General features: G+C 32.9%; 2 protein-coding genes across 2 annotated transcripts; both read right to left on the bottom strand.

The window, feature by feature from the left end:
- Window positions 1-201: 201 nt before the first annotated feature.
- On the bottom strand, window positions 202-3,276 carry LOC118680285 (juvenile hormone esterase). The gene is made up of 7 exons (XM_036359260.2): window positions 2,906-3,276; window positions 2,684-2,827; window positions 2,462-2,615; window positions 2,204-2,389; window positions 1,475-2,040; window positions 1,119-1,414; window positions 202-981 (listed from the first exon to the last, which is right to left on the bottom strand). Exons 1-7 carry the CDS (start codon window positions 3,101-3,103, stop codon window positions 795-797), a joined length of 1,731 nt encoding a protein of 576 aa, XP_036215153.2. The 5' UTR covers window positions 3,104-3,276; the 3' UTR covers window positions 202-794.
- Window positions 3,277-6,155: 2,879 nt separating this feature from the next.
- On the bottom strand, window positions 6,156-26,767 carry Asph (Aspartyl beta-hydroxylase). The gene is made up of 14 exons (XM_070109049.1): window positions 26,364-26,767; window positions 16,653-16,712; window positions 16,077-16,259; window positions 15,254-16,014; window positions 15,006-15,198; window positions 14,266-14,343; window positions 13,798-13,845; window positions 13,559-13,663; window positions 11,928-12,764; window positions 11,173-11,279; window positions 8,635-8,875; window positions 8,451-8,556; window positions 7,660-8,379; window positions 6,156-7,149 (listed from the first exon to the last, which is right to left on the bottom strand). The coding sequence occupies exons 1-14, from the start codon at window positions 26,413-26,415 to the stop codon at window positions 6,999-7,001; spliced, it is 3,642 nt and encodes a 1,213-aa protein (XP_069965150.1). The 5' UTR covers window positions 26,416-26,767; the 3' UTR covers window positions 6,156-6,998.
- Between the last annotated feature and the right edge of the window lie 336 nt (window positions 26,768-27,103).

Here is a 27,103-nt window from a genome sequence, read left to right as displayed (position 1 = left end):
AAATTTTAATTAGACTGTTACCTTCGATCAGGTATACTAGATAAGCAGTTTGGCCTAAGAAAGCTTTAAATGAATCGCTCTCATTGTCACTCATATACATACAAGTGCATACCTGCCGAGTACACAGGATGAAATTTCCTACAAAACCATACCTTCGCCAAATTGGCGCTTATCGGATAGAAATTCGAACAATACACCAAATACGTTGACAACAAAGTAATTCCTTTAATTTCTGCGATAATTCGATAGACTTTAACAATTGGTTTGAGATCTAACTTCATGCCAAAGTGTTATACTAAACAAATAATTTTAAACGGATATTTCATAAACACGTGCTTCTTCGAACCTACTTATGTCGTCGTGTTTTTATGATTTTTTCGACACGATTTCAAATGAATGAGCTAAACGAGCACATTTTTTACATTAGGGTGCGTGCTCCAAAGAAATATTTTCTACAATAGTAATTATAGAATATCTTTCATTTTTTTTACATTTTCTTCTATTGATGTTGAAGCAGATCGCATTTTTATAGACATACTTTTTTTACTTCCAGTTTTTATATAATACTTTTAATTCATAAATTACCTAATAATAAATATTTAGCTCATTTAAGACATTTTTATAGAAAAAGGTATCTTACTAGATACTGGATAGATCTATTTAATTTATATTACCTTGGTTTCATGGGTATAATTTGGCATTCGTAAAAAGCTTAATATATTCCGTAAAATTAACTGTTTAATTACATTATATTTCATTTGTTTTTGTACAAGTGCAGTTTTAACATATCTACTTTAAATATCGAAGAGAGTTTTATCTACGTACTCCCACAGCTTCATTCGTTTCACGTCCCACTTATTTCCAACCTGAAATAATTCCGTATCATTGACAATCGACAAATAATCGCAAATGGCTGGTAGGTCGGGTCGGTCAAATTTATCTTTCGAACAAGGGCTCACTTTATTGAAGGCTTCGACATTGCTGAAAATAAAATATTTCTGTCAAAAAAATTTATTATTTTATGACTGATGGACTTAAGTCGAGACTATCCCGTGTAGGGTGTATCACGCAACCGAACCTCGCTAACAAATAATATCACATTTACCATATGTACTTACCCAGTTTTAGCATACTCAACATGGAGTGCCACGTATTTCTTAACCAACTCCGCCTCAGGTGTTGATCTTTCATATCCATTTGGAACTAAGAATGACATACGATATAGATATAGGAAATCATCAACATGTACAGCACCTAAATTCCTCAAGCTTCCTGTAAAAATCTTAGTAAATGTATATGGCCCGCGATAACCGAATTTAATTATTCCCTTAAGGCTATTTGCTTGACCGCCAGAATTAACATTACTGGCAATAGTTTTGTATAATGGATAAGTAAAAAAGCAATCACCTAGAAGCTAATTGAAATCAAAAATACATTGATATTATTGTATACACTTATTATGCGCCATAATTACCTCTAAGAAGCCATCAATTGTGTCTTTATTCAACTCACGAACTCCATCCATATATTCCACCACTAATCGCTCTACTACTTCATCAACTCTTTCCGGATATTCTGTGCCGTTCAGTTCAATCACCAATTTGAATAAATAATAAAAATTCTTATTGAAGTCAGCTTGTAAATCCGGATCCGTAGATAACCTTAGCGCCATGACTGTGCCTTCACCAATTGACGAGGTATAACCACCAATCCATGGCACAGTTTTCGGCATTTTTGGACTTCCGATTAATTTGAACGTATCTTCGGTTAGAAAAGGTTCCGACCATGACTCTTGTTCAATGGTGGTACGAAAAGTAGCAAAGGGGTACACACTCCATACTTTGAGATCAGCACCTGCCTTTAACAGGTCCGTTGCTTGCACATTGCGTAGAGCGTCAGCTAGTTCACTTGAGGACATTTCGTTAGCATTTGTAATTCCAACACCCTTAGCTAATTGAATGACCTGAGATTTTTGGTCGATTTTTCGGATGAAAGGAGAATTTGCTTGGCCGCTCATTAATACAGCATTGCGAAACAAACCTAGAAAGGGTAGTATTTTTGATTAGTAAATAGTTATTCAACATGTTTTTATCATGTAATATTATAGATAATGATCAATGTGAAGATAAAGCCTTAGACAGTGCAGAATTTTACATTAAATTTGCCCAGCAGAGTCGATTTAGTGCGTGACGCTTAAAAGTACCTCTTGAAGCTGGACTTAACATGTGTAAATGCGTAGAAATACTACCAGCACTATGGCCAAAAATAGTAACACGCGAAGGATCACCATTGAAGGCATAAATATATTTTTGAACCCATTTAAGGGCCATGTTCTGGTCCTTAAGTCCAAAATTACCAGTCATATGCTCATCACCGGTACTAAGGAAACCTACAAAAAACAACAATTAATTTTCACTCAGAATCCTTTTGAGTAAACTTTAAAATTAGAGAAAATACCCACCAAATTGACCCAAGCGATACGCGGGTAATACCAATATAACCTCATTAGTTTCCATAAAATATTCAGGACCATTTACTGCGGGACTTGAAGTGCCCGAAAACAAGCCTCCACCGTGTATGTAAAACAAAACGGGTAGTTTCTCAGTGGAGCTTTTCTAAAATTTACAAAAAAACAAAGATGAGGTAAAATAATTGTAGCAAATAAGTCTCAGCGCCTTTTTACTTTGGGGCGATACAAATTCAAGTATAGACAGTCCTCTTTACCACTAATCGTAGGTATGCTTGGAATTTGGTTATATTGAATGCATTCAGTTCTCGGTTCTTTGGTCATAAGTTTGCCTTTCCATGGATCAACTGGTAAGGGATTCTATTACATAAATAAAATAGGATATTCGCTATAAAATATTAAATTTTTTTATATTCTTACATGCTTTCGTAAACTTACCTTAAATCGCAATTCACCGATTGGTGGTTTAGCAAACGGTATGCCATAGAAGGCTTCATATTGTTGACCCCCACTGTCTGTTGCATGAACACCTTCGATGCAACCCAATTGATCGATACAAACTTCGGGAACAGCTGCTTTCGTAATGGAAAAGTTGAAATAATTTGCAACAAGCACAAAGAGCAGTAGTGCATACATTTTGTTAACAGATTGTTAAAGCTCTGATTAAATGATTGTTTTAGGTAATTCTTCATCAGCTTTTATAGGTCTCTGACGATTTTGAAAGTCGGCAACGGATTGCGTGTTTCGAAGTACAAACTAATATTTACACAAATTATATTTATATTCTATATATTTAAAACAAGAAAAAATGTAAACTTCGGTTGCATGGAAGCTATAATACCCTTCACAAATTCAAAGATTCCATACAAGAACTTGATTTTGATCGTAGAGTTCGTCTATCATCTAAATGCTATAATGGTCCGATATCGGCGGTTTAGATAAATGAGCAGCTTCAGCAGGAGAAAACGATATGTGCATAATTGAGGGACCAGTTCGCGTGTATATAGACAGACGGACAGGTCTAAATCGGCTCAGCTCTTCATGCTAATCATTTATATAATATATATAATGTATAGAGTTTTCGACATTTCCTTCTGGATATTACAAACTTTGTGGCAAACTTGATATACCGTGTGCAGGGTATAAAAAGGAATGCCTGCAAGTATTTATGTGTTTCAGTAAATTTTATTGTTCTACCTCAATATACTAAGGATGCTCATATTTATATGCACTATACTATCATCTTACAAATATGTGTATGATATGAATTTAAAAAAATTTCAAAACTTCTTTCTCAATTTTAAACCTTTTTACCATTTTGAACTAAAATTGGTGGAAAAAAATTGAAATCTTTCCGAATACAGTTAGTTTTAGTAAGACCTCGGAGGAAAACTCATATCGTTTGAAATCACAGAACACTCCTTTAAAATGATCACATGTCCTTATGGGTTAGAATCCTGCAAAATATACTTATATGTATAACATATCTGTAATCACTAATTGAATTGAGTGACCTGGATTTTTGATTAGTAAATAGTTATTCAACACTTTTTATTATGTAAGATTATGTATAACTTGAGAGAGTGCAGAATTTTATATTAAACATCACCGATACTAAGAAAATCTCAAGACACAAAAATTAGGATTCACACTTTCCTTCCTTTCCTTTTAAGTAAGCTTGAAAAATAGAGAATGGACTCACCAATTGACCCAAGTGATACGCGGGTCATGCCAATATAACCTCATTAATCTCCAACTCACTCAACAAGTTCATATTTCGATTGGAATCACTGAACCCTCCTTTAAAGTGATCACATGTCCTTATGGATTGGAATCACCGAAAACCTTCGTTTATGTCTATGACCAATAATTGAATTGAATGACCTTGAAAAAAACGTAATTCATAAAGGCTTGCTATACTAAGATAAAAGTTAACAATTTAAATGAGTTAACAGCAAAAAAACACATTACAAAAGATTATTTTCTAAAGTCAAAGGGTATTATTCGAAATCTGTAAGCCAAAGGAAAATATAATACTTTCAAAAATCATAATAAATGAAATAACCAGAAGCATATTACTCGGGGCATGCTAAAAATACACGTATCTACAGCTTTCCTTCATTCGATCGAAAATGCTATGTAAAACGTTTGAACCACACATCGATGTTCCATCGTATCAAATACGGGTTTTTTCACACCGCTTCTCCGCAAGCGTGCGTGCTTTGCGTGTTTTGGAGTGCTGAAAACATTTAATAACACAAAATGCTTAACAATGAAAGTACTACTTAATTTGTGATATTTGTGTAATATTCATACTATACATATATTCATAAATGTATTCATATTATTATAAATAATCGCTGAATAATAGATCGATACTGCGAATGTAATTGATCAAAAGAACTTAAATATAGTATAGATTCGAATAATATGTTAATTCAAATTTGCCTTGATAATATAAAGAAGGTATATATTTATTTATTATTTATATATGCAAATTTAAGTAAATCTTTACCACATACATAAGTTGAAAAATATAAATTATAGACATTATTCCACAAAGATATATAGTTTCTGCTTCAAAGGCTTCGACATAAAAACAGTGTATTATGTATGTAATTGTAGTTCAATATGCAATATTAATCTCACTTACAAATATGGGAATATCCGTGCTTTTCATTGACCTTATACCCTACTTACGATACATAAACAGTTTGGAAAGTCATTGGCCTGTCCGAAAGATCACGCAGCAAACAAAAAAATTTTATTCTTAGCTTATAATACATACCAATCTTAACTAAAAGACGATTAAAATCCCATGACATTTCATCCAAACGATATCACAACCTTAGACGCAACCTCTGCTAATTTTTTTATAGTAAGAAAAATTTAATTTCATGTTTTGATAAAACTTTATTTCATGATGAAAAAAACAAGAGAAAACGTTAATGGAAGCTATAATACTGTTTGATATAAACACCCTTTAATCGAATTAAGCTTATGAGTACTTAATACGGAAAAGAGATATTTTATGAAAATATTTATCTTGTTTTTGATCGGTCAGATTGAATGGCAGCTATGTACACGTATATACTATAGCAGTCTGTTCTGAACAGTAATTTCGGTGATTGTACCTTGGACAATATCCTTGTGAAATTTCGTGAATATATCTTGTCCAATGAAAAAGTTTTCCAGATAAGGACTTAATTTACAAGGCTGACTATAGACCTTCTGTCTAGTTGTCTTTATGATGTAAATAACAGTGATAAAAAAAGTTTTTTTATAAAAAGTAAATTCTTTATTTATTCTTCGAAATCAATTTCATCCACTTCAAAGTAATTCCGGCCCGATAAAACGCACTACGCTTTTAGCAGTCCTCAAAGTAGTCGGTGTAGACTTCAAAACCTTTTTCGATTCAGTTTTTATCTCCTCAATCGTATCAAAACGACGTCCCCGTGTTGGCCTTTTGAGTTTGCTGAAAAACCAGAAGTCCTACCAACGTAGAATTTTACTTTACCTGCCTTCCTGATGCCAGGGAATTTAAAATGACAATTACATACCTCACCTTACTTGATCCCAGTAGTATATCGATTAGTAAATAAGTTATCTGAATAAAATTGAGTGAGAATATTATTTGATGCAATCGGTACATACCTTCTCTAAATAAATATTCGAAACAAAATTCATGTCGGTGTAGAAAAGGAAAGCAAATTTATTAATAATTCAATTACAACACATTTGTTTGGTTTTGAATTATATTCACAGTGGCTTTTGTATTAATTGTAATTGTATAATATTAAATTGCTTTCGTCCGGTTAACAATAAGTTTACACGACTGTCTTTACACATGAATAAATAAATATTAAAACTTATATATTAATTTAATAGAAAGTATAAGCTTTTTTTATATAAAAAAATAAATACATTCTTATTGTTATTTATTCAAGTCATATACATACATATATGAAATTAATTGAAGGTTAACAGACAAAATTGTTTCATTTCAAATTTAACTTTTTAAAAATTTTTGTGCTTAATTAAGACTTCGATGAACAATGCATTCAACAACACTATTTTAAATTATTCCAATAAACTTTTTTGTTTTTCACAGCAAAAAATTCATGAAAAAATAAATAAAGAAAATAAAAACCTAGAACTCTTCATATTAAGTAACAATATCAGCATTGGCATAGAAACTCTCTTTTATCCAAATTAAACCGTATATAATGGTTTCTAAGTGATCTTAAAAATATACCTTTGAGTTACATTTTTCTAATTTTTTCATAAACTATTTTAATTCACAATTTTAGTAGGGAAATTTTAACTGCAATTAGTAAACTAGTTAGCATGTTAGCAAGCGTGTAAGCTTAGTTTCTAATAAGCTATTTATAACAGCCGCATTAAAAAGCAATATATATACTTTTTAAAAATTAATTTCACGTTTTAATGTATTTGGTGTGGTGCAAACAGGAACTTTTTAGGGCAACAACTACATATGTATATGTGTAACATATGTAGGTATGCTTGCAAATCAAATTGGTGAGAGCGTTCGTCGTTTCATTGCACTCAAATCAGGATGCCAGACGTCGACGATCAGGACAAGCCGCAAACTAGTACCGTTATGCCAAACTTCGTGTTCGAAACTATCGTCGAATATCAAAAATTCACCCTCTTTCCAAGTACTGTAAGTAAATGCATATTTAACACAAGTTAAAAAAAAATTACATACAGGAAAAACGTCAACTTCGGCTACACCGAAGCAATAAAACCATTCATACATATGTGCATTTTTTATGGCATAAAATAATATAAAAAGGAGATTTTTGTGGATTTCCAAATGTCCGATCTAAGCAATATGTTCGAAGATTGTAGCGATGCCTTTGAAAATAATATATGCTAAATTTGAGCAAAAAGACGTATGCAACATTTCAGATCGATATCACAAAAACTGAGGGACTAGTTCGCGCATATACAGCAGACAGACAGAAAGGCATGGCCAAATCGACTCAGCTCGCCACGCTTATTATAGGTACATATATAATATATACTTCATAGGGTCTCCAACATTTCCTTCAGTGTATTACAAACATCGTGACAAAGTTAAGTTACCCTATTCAGGGTATACAAATAATATTTTGGTTATTTCATTTCCTACTACTATTTTTGAATCAGCAAAAATCAAATGCACTCACCGTTCTTCCTCAGCCACACGCAATCGTGGACCTTTCGGCACAACTAGACCCAGATGGGCACGCAAACGGCAATTCGTCGGTCCACAATGAGCATGAACATGCGTGCCCGGTTGCATGATACTGAATTTCACCTGACCGCGTCGACAGCCAGCTGCCGCAGTAAATTTTTCTATAAGTCCACACGTTATGGGCGCTTTCTGACAATTTTTAACACGCCGCTGACCACGTGAATACAACTCGAATTGCTGCCAATTACCAGTATCACGCAAACTTTCAGCTTCGTCGAGATAATTGCCACGCCTACTCAACAAGCTTAACGCTTCATCACGTATCGCCTGCCAATTGAGTTCCAATTTGTTAAGGTATTTAACATAAGTAGTTTCCTCCTTGGTCCAGTAGGGTTTTGCACGCAAATCGGGTTCATTGTACAATGAACGCTGATAGACGGAGGGAAACAGCTTCAGAGCAGCGGCGCGTTTATACACTTCAACCGCTTCCGCTTGGCGACCCAGACGTTGCAACGAATCGCCAAGATTAAAATAGAAACGGCCATCCTGAGTGCCCGGCGCTTTCGATTTGATGCCCTTACGCAAATAAATAACAGCATTCTCATAATCTTTATCCAGCTGACGCAAAACAAAACCATAGTGCACCTGCGCAAACCCATCCTTGGGCCAACGACGCAGTACTTCCTGTAGCACCAGCTTGGCATCAGATAAACTGCATGTAAACGCCAGTTTACAACAACTGTAAAGATTTACTATACGCAAAAGTATGTTGGAAACACTCACCGGTTCTGCAGCAGGTAGGTGATGGCCAGTTGATTCATCACATCTGGTTTATTCGTAAAGCGCGCGATCAATTGCTGATGTATGGGCACCGCCTGCATGTGATGACCTGCAAGCAGCAGAGTTGATTAGCAACAGTAACCATGAGCCGTACAACATTTCAGCTCCTACAGCCAATCGAGTTTACCCATGAAGCGTATACGCTCGATGCAGCGCTCAGCGGCCTTTCGAAATTGCTCATGATCGGTGATGAATTCGCCCAGCGCTAAGTAACGCTTGTACGCCTGTATAGCTTGATTCAGCACGCTATTGCTACGCTGCTGCTCCGACAGCTTATCGAGCAACCTTGCTTGTGCGAGAAATACTTCTGGCCGATCGGGAAATCGCTGCACGAGTTCAGCGAAACGTTTATCGGCGAGCGCGTAATTCTTTTGCGAGCGCAACCAGCATGAACGCGTGTACAGGTGTGTGTGTGTGTGTGTGTTGGCGCACATATGTTGCGCGGAAGGAGTTGTGTCAACAGCGAGTTCGACAACAGCAAATGCAGTTAGCAGCAGCATTGGGAAATAAACAATTACAACAATAACAAGAAAACGCAATTTTAGTAAGAACATGGCATGCAATTACAATTACAAAAGCAAATAAACAGTAAGCGCGTGTGCATTCGCAAAATACTTGAACGTGTGTGTGTGTGTATGTTAGTAAGTTAGTGTGTGCGTGAAGTGGCATCGATTGCAATTAAAGTCATCGCTTAATTGGTCAACCGTGACCCAGGCGGCCGCGCTTTAAGTGGGTGATGAGCGCACCCGCTGGCGTCGTCGGCGCAGTTAAGCAATAAGTTAATTGTAATTGAGTAATGCAATTCTAGCAAATTAAATTGTTGCGCTCTGATTGTTTGGCGCCGTGAGTCAGCAGAAATGCGTAAATGTTTTACATATTGTAATATTATTCTTTTTTTTATTAATTTTTTATTATTTAAGCAGCCAATTAGAGTTAACGATGCATTTAATAATCTTTACCATTTCATATTTTAAAATAAATGCTAAAGAAAATTATTTTTTTAATTGAACTCCTTTGTTTATCTTTTATCAGTTAGTATATTAAGCTTTTAGTATATTAAGGTAAACATTTACTTCAAGTTATTTATGAAATCAAACATTGTTTTGCGTATTTTTTATTCAATTAATAGAAAAGTTACATTTTTTTCTTAAAATCTACAGACTAGCATTTTTTAATTAAAGCGTACGCATTAAAAGCTATGCGCAGGAAGGTGGGGATGTTGTTGGTATGTAATTTTATGCAATTACAAGTATTTACTTTTATTGATATGAGAACTGTGAGAATAGAAAGTAAAATATGTAAAAAGGTTTTAAGAAAAATAATTATTTTCATTTATTCTATACCAATTACTATACTGATAAAAATTTTTAATTCTAAAAAGCTTCTACAATCTTTTAAGAATCGTTAGTAGAAAATAAAAGATAATTTTCCAAAAAAAAAGTTTTAAATTTTAAAATTTAAAGTTAAAAAAAGCTTGACAATATTCGGTCTGTAACTATATTCGTGCGGTTTGCCAAGAGATGTCGTAAAGGCCTAGGTGCATCGCCAGAGATCCACTCTACATAGCTACCTATACTATTCATTTGAAGCGTTAACAACAATAATTTTTTTATTTTCATTTAAATGTATCGAACATTGTGCCTAAAAATCTTTAACTTCATTATTTTAATATGATATCGGCTTATTATAATAAACCGAAAGTCATCGTATTGTTGTGAAAGCTTATAGTGAACATACATTAGGGGCGGAAAAAAAGTTTGAAGATGAGAAACTAAAAGGATTACTCGATAAATATTGATGCCAAATACAAGAAGAATCTTTAAGAGTCACTCACACAACCATTTAAAAACGTGTATAAGCAGCCGGATACATTCAAAACCAAGGAAATTGGGTATCATGTGAATTGAAGCCAAGACTCGTTGAAAAATGAGTTTGCTTGTCAGAAATGATGCTTAAACGCTACAAAAGGTAGTCGTTTTTGCATCGGATTGTGACTAATGATGTATGTATCCACTACGACAACCCTAAACGCAAAAAAGTATATATATGTAAAACCTGACCAACCAGCCCAATCAACGGCACAGCAGAATACCAATAACGACAAGGGAATGCTCTTTATTTGATGGGATCAGCGGCGTATTGCAGTATGAGCTTCTGAAACTGGCTGAAACAATTAATGGGGAACGCTACCAACAACAATTCATCAAATTGGATCGATACGATACAACAATTTTCCATCGTGACAATGCCCGATCTTATGTTGCAAGATCGGTTAAAAAGTATCTGGGATTAAATCGGGAAATTGCGGCTGGTATACTTTACAGCCCAAACCTAGCCTCCTCCGAATACCATTTGGTTTGGTCGATGCAGAACGCTCTCACTGACAAACGGTTCACATCTAGAACAGAATAAATTGGCTAGATTCATTCTTGCCCGCCAAGCCCGCGCAGTTCTTGTGGGTTGGAATCCACCAAGATTTCGGAAATATGAGAAAATGCAATAGCTTCAGATGTACAATACTTTGAAAAACACTATTGTACATGTTTTTCTTAAATAAACGTTCAAATTTTGAAAAAATCACACGAATTTAATTATAAACTCAATAGAATCCTAGATAATATATCCAATGACGCCTTTATGGTATACACATTAGTAATTTACTTACCTCTCGCATTATGTCTTCGTTTGCTCGGCGCAACTCATGTTCAAACGAGTCGAAATCATCGTTCTGAGCTTGGGGTCCACCACCTAATTCTTCCTTTGGTTTGATTTCTTGTTATTAAAAAAGAAAAATAAAGAAAATTAATATTTCAAAAAGTTAGGTTATATTTGTGAAGTACAAAAATGTATTTATATGAGTATGTAAAAGAAAAGTTCCAAATTTTGTATGACTTTAGAATTTAAATTAAATGTAATTCGGTAGTAAAGAAACGTCACTGCGCTCCACCCAAATACTCATATTTTTGAACATGTGTAAAATATAATTTTCTTAATCACTAATTTTTCAACACTTACTATCCGCTAATTATTGAGTCATTATAACATTGGCAAAACCGTATGTTACTATGTAAGTATGTAATTCGTACCAAAAGTAATTGCTTTGATTGCTTGTAGCCAACCGATTGTAGTCAGCTGGGATGATGATGATGGTGATAATGATGTTGTTGCTTTTTTAAACATGTATATGTAAGTATTTGCGATTTGGAGAATTTTTAAATGGTGAAGTATGCATTATATAGATAATTAAGAAATCATGAGTATATAAAAAACGTATGCAATTACATAAGTGCCAATCAGTGGACGGTTGGGTATGTATGTGAGTATGTATTAAGTATGCATTTAATTTTTACATACAAGTATACATATATGCAACACGACGGTAGTAATGCCAATTAAGCAGTAATTAGTATTAGAAATTACGTGTCCATGTTGGATCGTCGGGATCTTCATCACTCTCGTATTCTTTTGCCGGCAAACGTCCATACTTGGCCTCCAATCTATTCATGAGTTCAGTGTCGTCGACATCGGAAATATCCTCATCATCCAATAAATCATCATCGATATCTTCTTCATCCTCTTCCTCCTCCTCACCCTCTTCGTCCGTATCTTCTAATATATCGCGCGTGTATGCGTCACCCACACCATCATTATCAACACCATCATCATCATCATAATCAATATCTTCTTCGTCGGGTTGATAATCCAAATCGTGTGTAACTTCGGCTTTTGTCGTTTTTGGTGAATCCGGTATGTATTGTTTGGTGTTGCTTTTTGGTGAGTATAGATCAGCAGCTGTTGTTGTTTTTGTTGTAGTGGTATTGAAGTTTTGCTGTGGTTTTATGGTTTCGTCTTTCGTACTTGTTGTTGTTTGTGATTGTGTTTGACCTAAATTTGGCGTAAATGTTTGTGCTGTTCTTGTTGTTGTCGCTGTCGTTGTAAATGGTGATACCTTCTTGAATGATATATCAGTAGTAGTTGCCGGTGGTGGTGGTGCGGTGAATACTGCTGGTGATTTCTTCGCCACAAATCGTTGTTCTCTCACTTTTTCAACATGCTCAGGTATTGAGCTCGTATGAGCCGATTCGGGCTCGCTTAGCCGAGAACGATAAAGGCTATTTAATTGCTCAAACGTTTCGGGAATATATTCGCCTGCCAAGGCTGATAAATTGTCGTCGGGATCTTCCGGTAATTCTATTTCTTCGTCTTCTTCGTATTCGTATTCCTCTTCGATTTCGATTTCTTCTTCAGAGTATTCGCCTTTTGGTGTCAATAAAAATCCATTTGTAACGAAATTATCAAACAAATATGATAAGCTTACGAAATGAGCTGAGGTCTCAAATAAAGCGATTGAGGCAATTATAAGAAGTCAAAAAATATAAAGGAGAAGTTCGAAATTTTAATATATAAATAAATCTTTTTTGAACTAGATACCATTTTGTGTAGCTAGCATTCATCATTTATGTCTCCTACCATGATTTTGAAGCTTCTAATAATTGAGCAGTAATTTTTTCGAATACCGCAAACCATAAGATCTTACAAATAGAAACAAAATTAAAATTTTTACAGCACAATAATCAAGCGTTTTCAAGGAAGTTTCTATATAATAACTTATTCATCCAAAGATTCAATATTTTATGAAGAATATATTCATTGTAACCTCAAAAAAAAAACATTAAGACAATATCTTGAAAAAAAGTATTATTATATTTTGATTCCGCAAAACTTAAAATTTTAATAAAAGAGACATAATTAAAATTTTTGATAGAAAAATAAAAAATCAAGCATTTAATAATTTCAAAATCATTATTTTATGATGATGCTATTTATTCTAACCTCAAATTTTTGTTTTTAAATGTCAACAGTATCTCGAAAAAAAATGCCGCAATATGATAAAACTTATTATGCAGTTCAAATTTCAATAGTAGTTTATCTGTCTCTATATTTTACTATTTTTTTACTTTAAACATTTATCTTAGCCTCCGACTTAACCTCGACTCATTTCAACAAAGCTATGCATATTTATTCAAGTATTTATTAATAATGAATTTAACCATCATCTGGCAGTGGTGGCTCCTCCTCATCGTTGTCGTAGGTGTCTTCCGCAGTTGCAATTGTTAGACGACGTTTCATTATCACCTCTGGTGCAGGTTCCTCAACTATGTCGGCGTTAATATTTTCAATTTGTTTTTTTGTAAAAATATATAATATTTAGTCAAAAAATTAAGAAATATTACACAACAAACTTATAATTAAAATCACAATAAAAATGCCAATATTGCAGCATACATACAATGGCGCAAAATATAATATGCGTATAAAATCTTAAACATTTCAATGACTAAAATATAAAATAAAAGAAAAGAAAAACACATTTACAATGACAATCAATTATAATTCAAGAGAATACAGCTGAAATTATTTTGTACAAATATGGTATAACAATAAATTAAGAATCCTAAAAGAAAGTGCAAATAACGTTGTTTGTTAGGAGAAAATTTCGATCAATACTTTCTTTAGGGTTAAAAATGAGTTAAGCCATGCTGACATCAAGTTTCAGAAAAAAAATATTTTGTAGTTAAAATTCACAACAGATAATTAAAAGAACAAAGAGTTTAAGTTTTTTTTTGGCTTGAGGTTTATTGGCACCAAATTTTGATTAACGTAAAACGTAAAAGCAGCACTAATAAGCTTGAATTAACTAATTTTACTTTGTTAAGTTCAAAATTCAACACTTTTGTTTTGAAATTGTTCAACTCACTTGTATTTGGATTATTCCTAATCAATACAAGGCGTGCAACAAGCGCGAGTGCCACACCGACGCCAATTTTAACCGCAACTGTAAAATTATATATATGTATATATGTAGTATAGGAAATGATTTAGACGAATTATTTCGATATTCTGAAATATTTTAATTACACTTGAACTAGTCATATGCGAAATAAAGAAGTTTCGAATTTAAAAATTTTGATCAAATTTAACCTTAAAACCACTTTATTTCGATTATGAGCACTATTTAAAAAAAATATTATTATAAGTTATATATAAGAAAATAAGAAGTTTGTTATAGTATAGATAACAAATTATGAGTGCAACAACAGTGGTGGATGATTTGTATATGAGAGGTATTTGCACTTTCTTGTACATTTTCAAAAACAAAACAACAACTTTTAAAATACATTGTATCTATTTAAAAACAGCAATACATATATATGTATGTGTGCACAGTATGAATAGAAATTTATAAACAAATATATACATAAATGGTGCATATTCTAAATTTTATAATAATTATCTTTATTTCTTTCAACTGATTGCACGAAAACACACTTAAGCCTGGAACTTCTTCATTAAAGGAACGATTTTAGTTTAATACAGAAATCAAATATGCACTGATTTGCAAATATACAAACACTTTGTTTCTAACTCTGCAGCATAATTACATACTTCACCCCCACGCTCATTCTAATTTGACCCCTTCAATATTTTTTTACTTACGAGAAGAGGCCCAAGATGGCACCGCTTCAGCTGAGTCGTCTTTATCATCCTTCTCCGCAGAGTTTGGTGCATTCTTTGCTGCCTCCGCGGCTTGTTGTCGCGCTTTTTGTTGTAACAACAAAAGCTCCTCTGCATCATTATCGACAACATTCTCTACTGAGTCGTTGGTCACATCATCATCATCATCATCTTCCTGCAAAATTATCATTAATCAATATAGAAAAAAATAGCAAGCTTAATAAAAGCACCTCATCAAAAGCATCATCATCATCATCAACGGCAGCTGCGCTATTGCCGGTTGAACGTTGACTGGTTTGTTGAGTGGAGCGTTCATAGATGGGTTCGACGCTATTATCATCATCATCATTATCAGCGTCGTCATCATCATCATTGTCGGCCGCATCAGCATTGCTATTATTTTCGTCGACTTCATTATCATTATCATTATCATCATCGTCATTGGCTTCTTGACTAAATTCGGCGGTTTTCTCATCTTTATTTTCCTCATCATTATCATCTGCTTCATCGTTCTCTTCTTCTTCCTTTGTTACTTCTTGTGTTACATTCTCATCTTCATCATCATCATCGTCCTCGTTATTTGTATTATCATTGTCAACATCATTATCATCTTCATTATCTTCTTCTTCATTACTTTGTTCTACTGTAGCCTCTGCGGTTGTATCTTCTTCATCGTCTTCATCATCATTATCGTTATCTTCATCTTTTTCATCATTATCTTCATCCTCTTCTTCCTCTTTTGTTTGTTCCGTGGTGGCATCTTCTTCTTCCACATCATGCTCATCATCATCATCATCCTCTTCATCATGCTTTTCGTCGGCATCTTCATCCAATTCAGAGTGATCTTCCTCCTCTTCAAATGGTTCGTCATGCTCGTCATGTTCTTCTATTGACGCCTGCACGGGATCGTGATCGTCATGCTCTTGCCGACTTTCATCCACCCAACCATCGAAATAATTCGAGAAACGTGACTCTGATAGCGGTGTGTCCACTGAAATGTAATGTAGTTTTTATTATATTTTCTATAAAAAAAAAGGTTCATTAAGTACTTACAATCGGAAATGCCGCGATGCTCCAATATTATCAAGCCAACGAGACCAAATAGTATGGCTAAAAGTGAAAAGAAGAAGATCTTCGCGCACCAATGTCCGCCAGTGCCGTGTTCGTGTTGTACATGGAAGTGGACATCTTCGCTGCCCATTTTGGTGATGTGGACGCCATGCGAAGACTCATCATCTGTGCAAAATAATGTGCATAATGAGCGAACATGAGTATAAGCGATTCGTGCAAGGAAATTGATAAAGATAAAAAAAAACATTGAAATTAAAAAAAAAACGGCTTTCAACAGGGGTGGTGCAGTGTGGTGGAAAGATTCGAACATTTCATTTGGTATTTTTGATCGATTTGATGTTCGAATATTGTGAGTGCATTCATTTTTGTATATTTTTGAATTCAAGTTTCATGAATAACAAGCGACTTCTAGTGCAAAATGCAACACTGTATTGCATTACATAACAAAGGTTAATTACCCACTTATTTTCTTATTACATTTTTAATGTTTCTATGAGTTAAATGTTTTGGTGTAAAGGGAGCACTGTTCAACAAAAATGAAAAGGGTTCGGCAACTACCTTCAAAGCTTGAATGGCGCGAAAAAGATAATTCGCCCTCCGATTTACGATCGAACCCATCTAAATAATATAAATATGCAATTAAAATATTTTAAAATCAACAAAATTAATGTGTTATTAATAATTAATAATAATAATATCTAATACTTAAAACAAAATTATAAATTCGACTGAGAGATATACTAAAATATTAAATTTTTGAATATGTATTTCGGCAATAAAAAATCGTTCTTACGGAAGAGTAGCATAAGAGATTGTAAAGAAAAAATGAAGTACTGAAAACAAAAAATCATGTGTATATGGACGTATCAACGCAACATAAGGAGAGAAGATCTAGATTTCTATAAAGTATATATAGAAATACTTTGCATAATCTTTCTAAAAAAATAAAATCATCTTTTAATATTTCGAAAGTTGGAAGCCCCCATCCACTCTTTTCCATAAAATGTCGGAGACCCAATAAAACATATCTATATATAAATAATTGATCAGCGTCACGAGCTGAATAGATTTAGTCCGTCTATATATACGCGAGCTAGTCTTTCAGTTTTAGATACTTCGATTTGATCTTTTCTTCCCAAGAAACTGCTCATTTGTTGAAACCACTATAGCATATAGATAGATATAGATTTGGCATAGATTGTTATCGAAGGCAACGGTAAAATCTCCAAATAATTTTTTAATTCAAATTCTTTTATGGATTATTATTTTTTATTTGGCGAGATACCTTTACGAAATTTGGCAAAGATTATTGTCTAAAGCAACGCAACAATCTCCGCACATATTGTTCAGTTCACTAACTAACAGCTATCATACAAACGGACCTATACAACTAATAAGTTAAGTTCTTGGGTGTAAACTTTTTATACCCTGAACAGGGTATATTAAGTTTGCCACGAAGTTTGTAAATCCCAGAAGAAAACGTCGGAGACCCTATAAAATATATACATAAATGATCAGCATGAGTTGATTTATCCACGTCCGTCTGTCTGTCTGTCTGTATATATACAAACTAGTCCCTCAGTTTTTATGCTATCGATCTGAAATTTTGCACCTGTCCTTTTCTAACAAAGAAGCTGCCCATTTGTAGGAACGGATATCGGACTACTATAGCATATAGCTGCCATACAAATTGAACGTTCGGTATCAAGTTCTTGTAAGGGGCCTTTTTATTTGTGAAGGGTATTATAGCTTCGGCGCAACCGAAGTTACGTTTTTTCTTGTTTTAATTGTGTACAAATTTGAGGTGCGTCGCCGATTTGCCTTCATAATCGAGGTATTTTATTTATATATTTTTATTTTTTATTTGATAATAGATTTTTGTGGGCTTGTCAATGTTACGAATTTGCAATAGGCACGGATGATATTTAATTTGTCTATTTTTTATATCTTGGTGATATGCCTATAAACCTAAACACGTGAATTTTCTTTGTTATCACTTTTTTGACTGTTTATAAGAACGCACATACACATTTACATATGTATATACATGTATGTATGTATATGTAGATCAGATTTTCTTTTCTGAAATAAATAAATTCGGTGATAATAAAAACAACGGCATTGTAAACAAAATAGTCGTGATACCACACGCACTAACATATATCTACATATGTATATGTATTGTACATAGTATGTTTCACAAATTATATTTATACTTATATACATATGTATGTATATAAATTTATAATTAAAGAAGCGTGTGAAATGCGTACCGAAGCAGAGGTGGCCGCTAAATAAATTAAATGGCTGCATAAAAGCAAAATAAACAAAGAAAATAGTAAGGCTAACAAAGAAAACGGCGAGTAAGTGTAAGTTAAAAATAAAATAATTAAAATAAAAAAACAAAAATTAGCAAAATAAAAACAAACAAAAATTAAATCAAATAAAAGTAAAAGAATTTAAAAGTATTGCCAAAAAGTGCAAATCATAATGTACGCTCAATTTTAATGGACACATGCCAACTGATAAATGAGGAATGTACTTACATACATACATATGAGTGTATTTAAATTGTATACACATACTTGCAGATCAATGATCTTATACTTATATATATATAAGACTATAACATAAAAGCTATAAAATAAAATGTAAAAATGTAAATTATTATAAAAAAATTAAAAGCAGAAATCAATGTAATTATATATTAGGTCTAGAAAAGGAGAAGAAGAGGCTTTAGTATTCTTTATATCGTAATAAAAAATCTCATACAGTTATTTGATTGCTCGACTCAGTATTGTTAGAGCAATACATGGCCACTAGCAAAAAGAAAATATGCCGGTTTTTACTGTTTTTCTTCGATAAAGCGAAAACGCAAGAGAAGCGGCTGAAAATGAGAATAATATTTATGGTCCTGATACTGTAACAGCCAATCACGGGCAATCTCGGTTTCATCAATTCCGTTCCGGTAATTTTAATATTAAAGAGAAGAACCACGCTCTTAAAGGTCAATTGTCATTTGATTAATGGAAATCGTCAAGTCTGACTATTAGTATGTAAGCACGGTTTCGATTGCCCAAGGAGCTAAGCATGGCACAAAAACCGTTCGAAACCATTTAAAAAAGGCTGGATACAAAAATAAGCTCGATGTATGGGTGTCACATGTGTTAACCTTATTAACCGAATTTCTATCTATCAAAAATTTTTGAAACAAATGCTTACTGGGGATGAAAGGTGGTCGAAGTCGAATCGTGGTGAGCCGCCGCAAAAGGTGGATTGATGTTCAGGAGAGTTTTATTATGTGTTTTTTCTAACATGAGCTGCGCCCCTACGGCTAAGCTCTTAATTGGGACCTGTACTGTCAATACTTGGACCGTTATAAAGAGGCAATCGCCCAGAAGTGGCCAGCTTTGGCCAATAGGAGTGAAAATGTATCCCAGGTATCCAGGCAGCGTCAGACCACACACATCAATAGAGACATGTCAGAAAAGAAGCCTAAAAAAAATGTGTGAAAATCAACACCCAGTTTTTTGCCAAAAGCAACGGGGGTTTTTATGAGAGTCGCATTATTGAATTACCTTAAAAACAGCATAAAATTGCATATAAAACCTTCAATTCAATACAAAAATAATGGTCGTCTTTTTACTACACCTTTTACTATAGGTGTGATCGTATATAAATTTATATAGAGCATAAATAACAGTGTTATGTCTTAAACTTATTTCCATAATTTTATTTCATTGTTTTTTATTTTTTAATAACATAAAAAGATAATTATATTACAAGTTATTCCAATGCTCATTATTCTCACATAGCAAACGAGATCATAATTTATCATCTACGCCGTTATTTGTGTCGACTCATTATGAGTTTATGTAAGTATGTACGTATGTTTGGATATTTGCACGCGTATTCTGAATTAGAACCATCAAGTCTTTTAAAAAAATTATTGACTGACAAGAATATGTGTATATGAACTCACAAAACAGGCATACCTATACAGATATAGACACACATACATACATATACTCAAGACAGTTGACTAAGAATAGTAGAAAATACAAAAAAAAGCTTTCACAATACTTATGTACAATATGAATGAATATTTACGAATATGTAAATGGCTTCACCCACAAAATCACTGTGAATGACCTATAGCTTCATATGGCACATTCATATGCATATCTAGCTCAGCATATATATACATACATATGAAATAAGTCTATTGCATGCGGATATCCATACAAATTTGTACTACCGGGTGGCGTACCCGGCTACAATAATAGCGGTGATCCACGGCTACGCGCTACAATTTACCTTTCTACAAATATGTAAAGTATAATTATAAGCACGGGAATAGGTCGATAACTGCAAGAGCTCATTTGTTAGTGGGTAGCCAAGTTGCTAACGCAATTAAATAAAAAAGTGAACAAGAACTTTGATTCGTGACGTGTAATTATATAAATATAAACATATTTTGTATCTAACATATACATATATCTGAGTTATTGTTTAGAAAAACAAGAAAAAACGTTAACTTTGGTTGCATCGAAGCTATAATACCATTCACAAACACAAAATATTCCTTACAAGAACTTGAAACCGATCGTTCAGTTTGTATACCAGCTATACGCTATAATTATCCGATCTGAACCATTTCTTCGGAGACTACATTATATCCTTAGGTAACGATCCATGCCAAATTTCGTGTAGATATATCGCAAGCAAGCACTTGATTCCGATCGTTCAGTTTGTATGGCAGCTATGGTTGTCTTAGGTAATATCCCATGTCAAATTTCTGAAAGATATGTTGTGAAATGAAAAAGCTTTCCGTACAGGCACTTGATTTCGATCGTTCAGTTTGTGTGGCAGCTATATACTATACTGGTCCGATATCGACGGTTCCGACAAATAAAGTTTCTTGGGAAAAAAAGGATGTGTGTAAAATTTCCGATCGATATCTCAAAAACTTAGGGACTAGTTGGAGACGAAGACGGACATGGCTAAATCGACTCAGCTCATCATGCTGATAATTTATGTAAATATAATATATATAAGTGTGTATGTGATAAGAAAATACTCCAGCAGTAGTTCTAAAAGCCCTGTATTTATTAGATAATACAATATCAAGACACTCACCACAAAAAGAAAAATAAGCTCTAATTATATTTAACCGAGGAGAGAGCCGAAGATATATGTATATGTATAATTGGAAGAAGATAAGTAGTACGTTAGAGAATATAGAAAGTCATACTATAATCATAATACTGTGGTTAGTAGTTTAATTTTTTATACCCTGAACAAGGTATGTATATTAATATTCTCAAAATTGTTAATCCAGAAGATCGTGAGAGGTGTAACAAGCACTATATGTTTAATAACGGTAGGCACACCCTAAAGTGAAGACAAAATTCAATCCGAATTTTTCTCACGCAAAATCATTCGCCATAGACAGAAACGGTTACTACCTGTTCCTTGATGCTAGATCCGGACTATAAGATGGATGCAATAGAACCAAGCTCTCGGGCGTTCTGACATTCGATGAGTTCTATTTCCTCTCCTATTTGTCAAATCTGGCCGCTTTTAGGCTTCCTTCAAACGGTCCAATTGTTAACAGTACAGGTATAATAAAATCAGCAGATATAAAATCTAGCAAAACCTTCCTGACTATCAATCCTTGATTTGCCACCGTTTACAGCGGCTTACCGACATTCGACACCACCGATTTGACTTTACGTTACGTCGTAAGTAACCCGCTTTATCACCAATCTTGTCTGAGAAGTTTTTTTGTTCAAAATCTTAGCTTTCTAACGCCTGAATAATACAACGCGAGATACAGATTGCTATAGCCATCTATTGGAAAAATAACGGATTTATTTATACTAGACCTTATATTTTCGAATTTCAAATTTATTTGGCAACTCTTAAAAGAGTCTACCCAGACCAAGGCGCACATAAATATTTATTCTGTTATTTCGTATTCTTTGTTCTTGATTCAGTTCTTTCTTTTGACTGATCGCAAGAAAAACAAAAACAAATCCGAAAGGAAATTATAAATAGAATTAAGAAATATTATTGCGAAAGAAATCTACATACAATATACATAAATAAGCTGAAAGCACACATGACAAACGCAGCATGACAATAGCAACAAATAAATTTTTACCGACAAGGAAAAGCACGCGAGAAGGTCACGCTGAAGGTAAATATGAGTGTTTCAACTACCGTAATTTTTATTACAATTTTTAGTCGTTATAAAAAGATAGTTAAATAATATTAATCTTATTTTTAACTTTTTGCATAAATATATATATGCACATACGTACAATACATAGTGCTATATGTACATATTTTGAATAAGTAGAACTTCTTACAGTTAGGAAAATAACAGAGCTACAAAATCTATTTTCTGACGGTCTGCTATTTGGACCGCTATGTTCTAATATACTTATATGTATGCATGTATATACGAGTGCACAAAACATTAAAAGTGCATATTCGCAAACGAATTAAAACAAAGGCATATACATTATATGTATATGTACGTATACACATATGTACATATGGTATGCATGTTTGTAGAATATAAGCTTACAAAATTTCTACGTGTTTTGATGGTTTGAAGTATCAGCCGCAGAAGATAATTAAATAGGAGTACATACATATAGATATTATATATAAATGCATGTGTGTAATGTACATATGTATATGCAAGTATAAAAAATATGTATACAAAAATGCGAGTTATCCCAAAATATTTGGAAATGCAATCAATAAATTCGAAATAAATTTTAAACTCATCTAAAATGTGTTTATTTTTCTTATGAATATATAAATAAATAGACATATCATCTGATCAAATTTAACCTGGAATGACAAAAAACTACATTTTCATTACGAGTATTTTAATACAAATCTATACTATCGCCATGAAAAAAGGCTTCTGAGGCAGTAAAAACATACCAACACTTTTTTAGGTTCGAGCTACTTTTGAAGCGCCATTCGCTAGATTGTTGGACAATTTCGACGTCATATTTATAAACCCACATCTCATTACCAATAATGATGCGTTTAATGAATGTAGGGTACACAGGTACGTTATCAAGCATCTCTTTTGCGTTCTCTATTCGCCGTCGTTTTTTTCAAAAGTTCGAAGTCTTTTGGTGACACGCTCCATACCCAAAACATTAATCAAAATAGTCGATTCATAAGAGATGTTGAGATTTTCTGTTATCTCTCTGATGCCCAGATAATGATTTTGATGCACTGTTTCTTTAACTTTTTCGATGTTATCGTCATTAACCGAAATGAATGGATGACTCGCATGAGACAAGTTATCGATGACTTCACGATCTTTATCGAATGCTTTGTGCCTCTCAAATACTTGTGCTCGTGATGAAGTAGACTTGTCTAAACTCTTCTACAACATTTTGACAATCCCGTAGCCGTGTTTTCATGGACCATACAAAATCTCAAGCAAACTTTTTTTTCAATTTTTTTCCATGGTAAAAATCGCCAAACAAACAAACATTTGCAAAACATACACTAATTGACATATCGAACTTTACACGAATTCAAAAGGATCAGTCTGAGTTATATTTGATCAGATGGTATATCGAACCATCTATTTCCACATATTTATATTTCCAATTGGATCTGCATATTCGCATCTCCGTTAACACATACAAAACCCGTGACTAATATGTATATCTGGTTAATATTTTTGAAAATATAACAGTATTTTCAGTGTTTCATAAAATCTTTATGTAAAGTGGTAGTAATTATAGACTTTTTGGAACAATTGTTATGTGTTATCGCCTAATTAATACCTTATAAATTATTATCTATTTGGATCATACTTAATTATTTTTTAAACAGCACCAAAAAAATATAAATAAATAAAAAAGAAGACGATTGAGTTAAATTGGAATTACAGCACTAAATCATATTCAGAATTCGTACTTTCTGCAAATATCTCTTGCTCAAAAATGATCTCACTAAAAATAAATTGCTTTCCTAAGCCTAGCAATATATTAAAAAAAAAAAACAGGATTTTATACAATACTTTAATTTTTTTTTTGGCGTTCGCCGCTTACCAACTTGAAATTTTCTTCACTTTGAGAAAGTCGAAAAACAAATTCATATACAGTTCCTAAACCTACCATAGAAACATACATATGTACATAAATATTTATTTTACGTATTGAATATGAAAAAAGAAGCAAATATATGACTGTTTAAATTAAATAATATAGTAGAGATATAATATGATGTTTTATTTGTATATAACCATTATTTAAGACACAAATTAAAGCATATAATCATGTAAATATATATTCAATGAACTCATATGTGAAATATCAATACACGCTTGTAGAGGGCGGTTACGCACGCGATAAGATAGAAAGTTGCTTGTAGAAAAATACAAAAATATAAAAACAAATATGCACTCTATATATAATATTTTCCATATAGATAGTGTATCCACACACCTAATTATATAAAAATGCATATGTAAATACTTATACCTACATATGTATGTATGTGTGATCTTGTATGCATATACGTATTTGATTTATACTTGTATGTAATAGCCGTGTGTACGTATGTATGTAGAGACCTACATATGTATATAACATGCATACCTTTACGAAGATCAACAAATTTTGTCACTTGTAGGACAGCGTAAAAATATATTCGGTTCTACATATGTATGCATGTATGTATGTAAGTTATCTAGGCGTGAGAATGTGCTTTCTTCCACACATATGACTTTCATTTCATCTTAAATATTTGTTGGTTTCCTTAAAATAAATTTTAGCGCAAGATTCTGAAAAACGAAATACACATACATATATTTATATATGTGATTATATGTATGTGTATGTACATACATACATGTGCATTATAGTTCGCCGTCCTCATGAAAATGAAATGTTTGCTTTATATAAAGAAAAGAAGCACTAATTCTACAAAGATGAAGGAAATTTTCTAAACTCGATGAAATGAAGAAAATGTGTTAAAATGACACATGTTTGTGCGAATGTTTGTAGTGTACCATATAGATAAATTAGCTTACAATTAAATTGCATATTAAGCACTGTAAGTCACTCTCAAATTGCAGTAAAGTCTTTGTGTGCATAATTTGGTTTTAAGTGAATTGTAAACTTAAGCGAGTCTTATACGTATCTACATGTCTATATACATATGGTATATGCACATATACAAATAAAATTGGTTTAAAATAAGAAAAAACGTTAACTTCCATTACACCGAAGCTATACTATAATACTATTCATAAATAAATAAGTTTTCCATACAAGATATAGTAATAGTGAATACTTTTCATGCAAGAACTTGATTTTGTTCGTTCGATCTGAGTTTGGAGATTGACCGTTATCTTGGTTAATATTAGATGCCTAATTTCGTGAAGATATCTCGTCAAATAAAAAAGATTTCTATAAAAGAACTTAATTTTTATCGATCAGTTTGTATGTACTTACTTACATGCTGTAGTAGTTCAATAGACGGACATGTGGAAATCAACTCAGCTCGTCACACTGAACACTTATATACTTATCTACATACTATGTATGTATGTATGTAAATTTTATAGGGTCTCCGACGTTTCCTTCTAGGTCTTAAAATTTTTTTTTTTATATAATTGTTAAATTATTTATATTCACATGTGCAACAGAGTTGTGTACATACATATGCATATACATAAATACATATGAATAATATTTAAGATCATAAGATAAATACCAAATCACGTGCATACAAATACATACAGACGTTTACATTGACAATTTAGTGTACTAAAAATTTATTGAAAATCATAAATATTACGGATATGACATATACATAAGTACCTATAAATAAAGTAAAGCGACATTAACTTGCTTACACTCTCTAAAATTTATAAGCGTATATAAAACTCTTATACAATAGATAAAAGTTACACATGCGTATACCTATATACATATGTACTTCTTCTTTTCTTAACGGTAGGCACAAATGCCTATCTACAAACAAACATATTTATTTTTATATAATATGCACGCAAATTTACGGTGTGCGCACACGAAGAGCAAAAAGTATGTCACCCACGAAATTACATATAGTACATTAATATAACTAGCCCTTTTTTCAAAAAGTTTAATAATGTACCATATAGGTACATATGTATACATATATATATTTGTTTAATTTATGATAATTTTATAGCCAGTTTTAAATGTACGTTACTGATCAGCTGCGTGAACTCACCACGTTTCTTTTTCTTATCCTTTCGTTTACGCGGCTGCACGTCACCGGACATTTTTCACCGCACCCTTTTCCTTTCTATTAACCGCACTTGTTCTATCAATTCTCACTCACTTTTTTGCACAAATTATTACTATTCTTATTATATTTTTAAATAAAATAAGGCAGTTAAGTTATATTAACTAGTATTAATATATGTTTAACAAATTGTGACTATATATTAGCGTATTATATATGCTTCAGGTGAGTTTTTGTTGTATCGTCGCATAAAGTTATATTTATATATTAGCCGAAACCGCCGCGTTTTTGATCCAACGACACAATACCAACACGGCTAATGATCTACTGGACCGGTAGTGCTCCCTATGCTTTGGAGCAAACGGTGATCGTTAATGGGCACACAATTTTTGTTTAGAAATAAAAGCTCACCACCTCTCACATACAATATGGCTCTCTTTACCAATTCGCCGCATCCGGCGCCAAAGACTGTTTGTGTTTTGTTTTAACGCGAAAATGTCAGAAACAACTGACTTTGGTAGCTTAGAAAGTTACCATATTTGGAAAGGGAATTAAAATTTACCAAATAATAGTACACAATATTTAGACTTCTTTGGTCGCAATAAAAATTTTATTTATTTTTTAAATTCGTAATTTCAATTATATTTATAAACATTTTACCTAAAAACTTTGGCTGGATTCCAATATCATACACAATGCAACACCACCGCATATCAAAATTCGTT

The sequence above is a fragment of the Bactrocera oleae genome, chromosome 4, assembly GCF_042242935.1.
Source record: "Bactrocera oleae isolate idBacOlea1 chromosome 4, idBacOlea1, whole genome shotgun sequence".
Lineage (NCBI taxonomy): Eukaryota > Metazoa > Arthropoda > Insecta > Diptera > Tephritidae > Bactrocera > Bactrocera oleae.
The sequence above is the reverse complement of the archived record's forward strand: the minus strand, read 5'-3'. Positions and strand labels throughout refer to the sequence as shown.

Coding starts and splice junctions, on each gene's coding strand:
- Asph (XM_070109049.1), bottom strand. CDS start 26,415: ATGTCCGGTGACGTGCAGCCGCGTAAACGAAAGGATAAGAAAAAGAAA. Junction 16,015..16,076: donor GCATCGCGGCATTTCCGATT/GTAAGTACTTAA, acceptor ATTACATTTCAG/TGGACACACCGCTATCAGAG. Junction 7,150..7,659: donor CGTGTGGCTGAGGAAGAACG/GTGAGTGCATTT, acceptor ATTTACTTACAG/TACTTGGAAAGAGGGTGAAT.
- LOC118680285 (XM_036359260.2), bottom strand. CDS start 3,103: ATGTATGCACTACTGCTCTTTGTGCTTGTTGCAAATTATTTCAACTTT. Junction 2,041..2,203: donor GTTAAGTCCAGCTTCAAGAG/GTACTTTTAAGC, acceptor TACCCTTTCTAG/GTTTGTTTCGCAATGCTGTA. Junction 982..1,118: donor GTTGAGTATGCTAAAACTGG/GTAAGTACATAT, acceptor TTTTATTTTCAG/CAATGTCGAAGCCTTCAATA.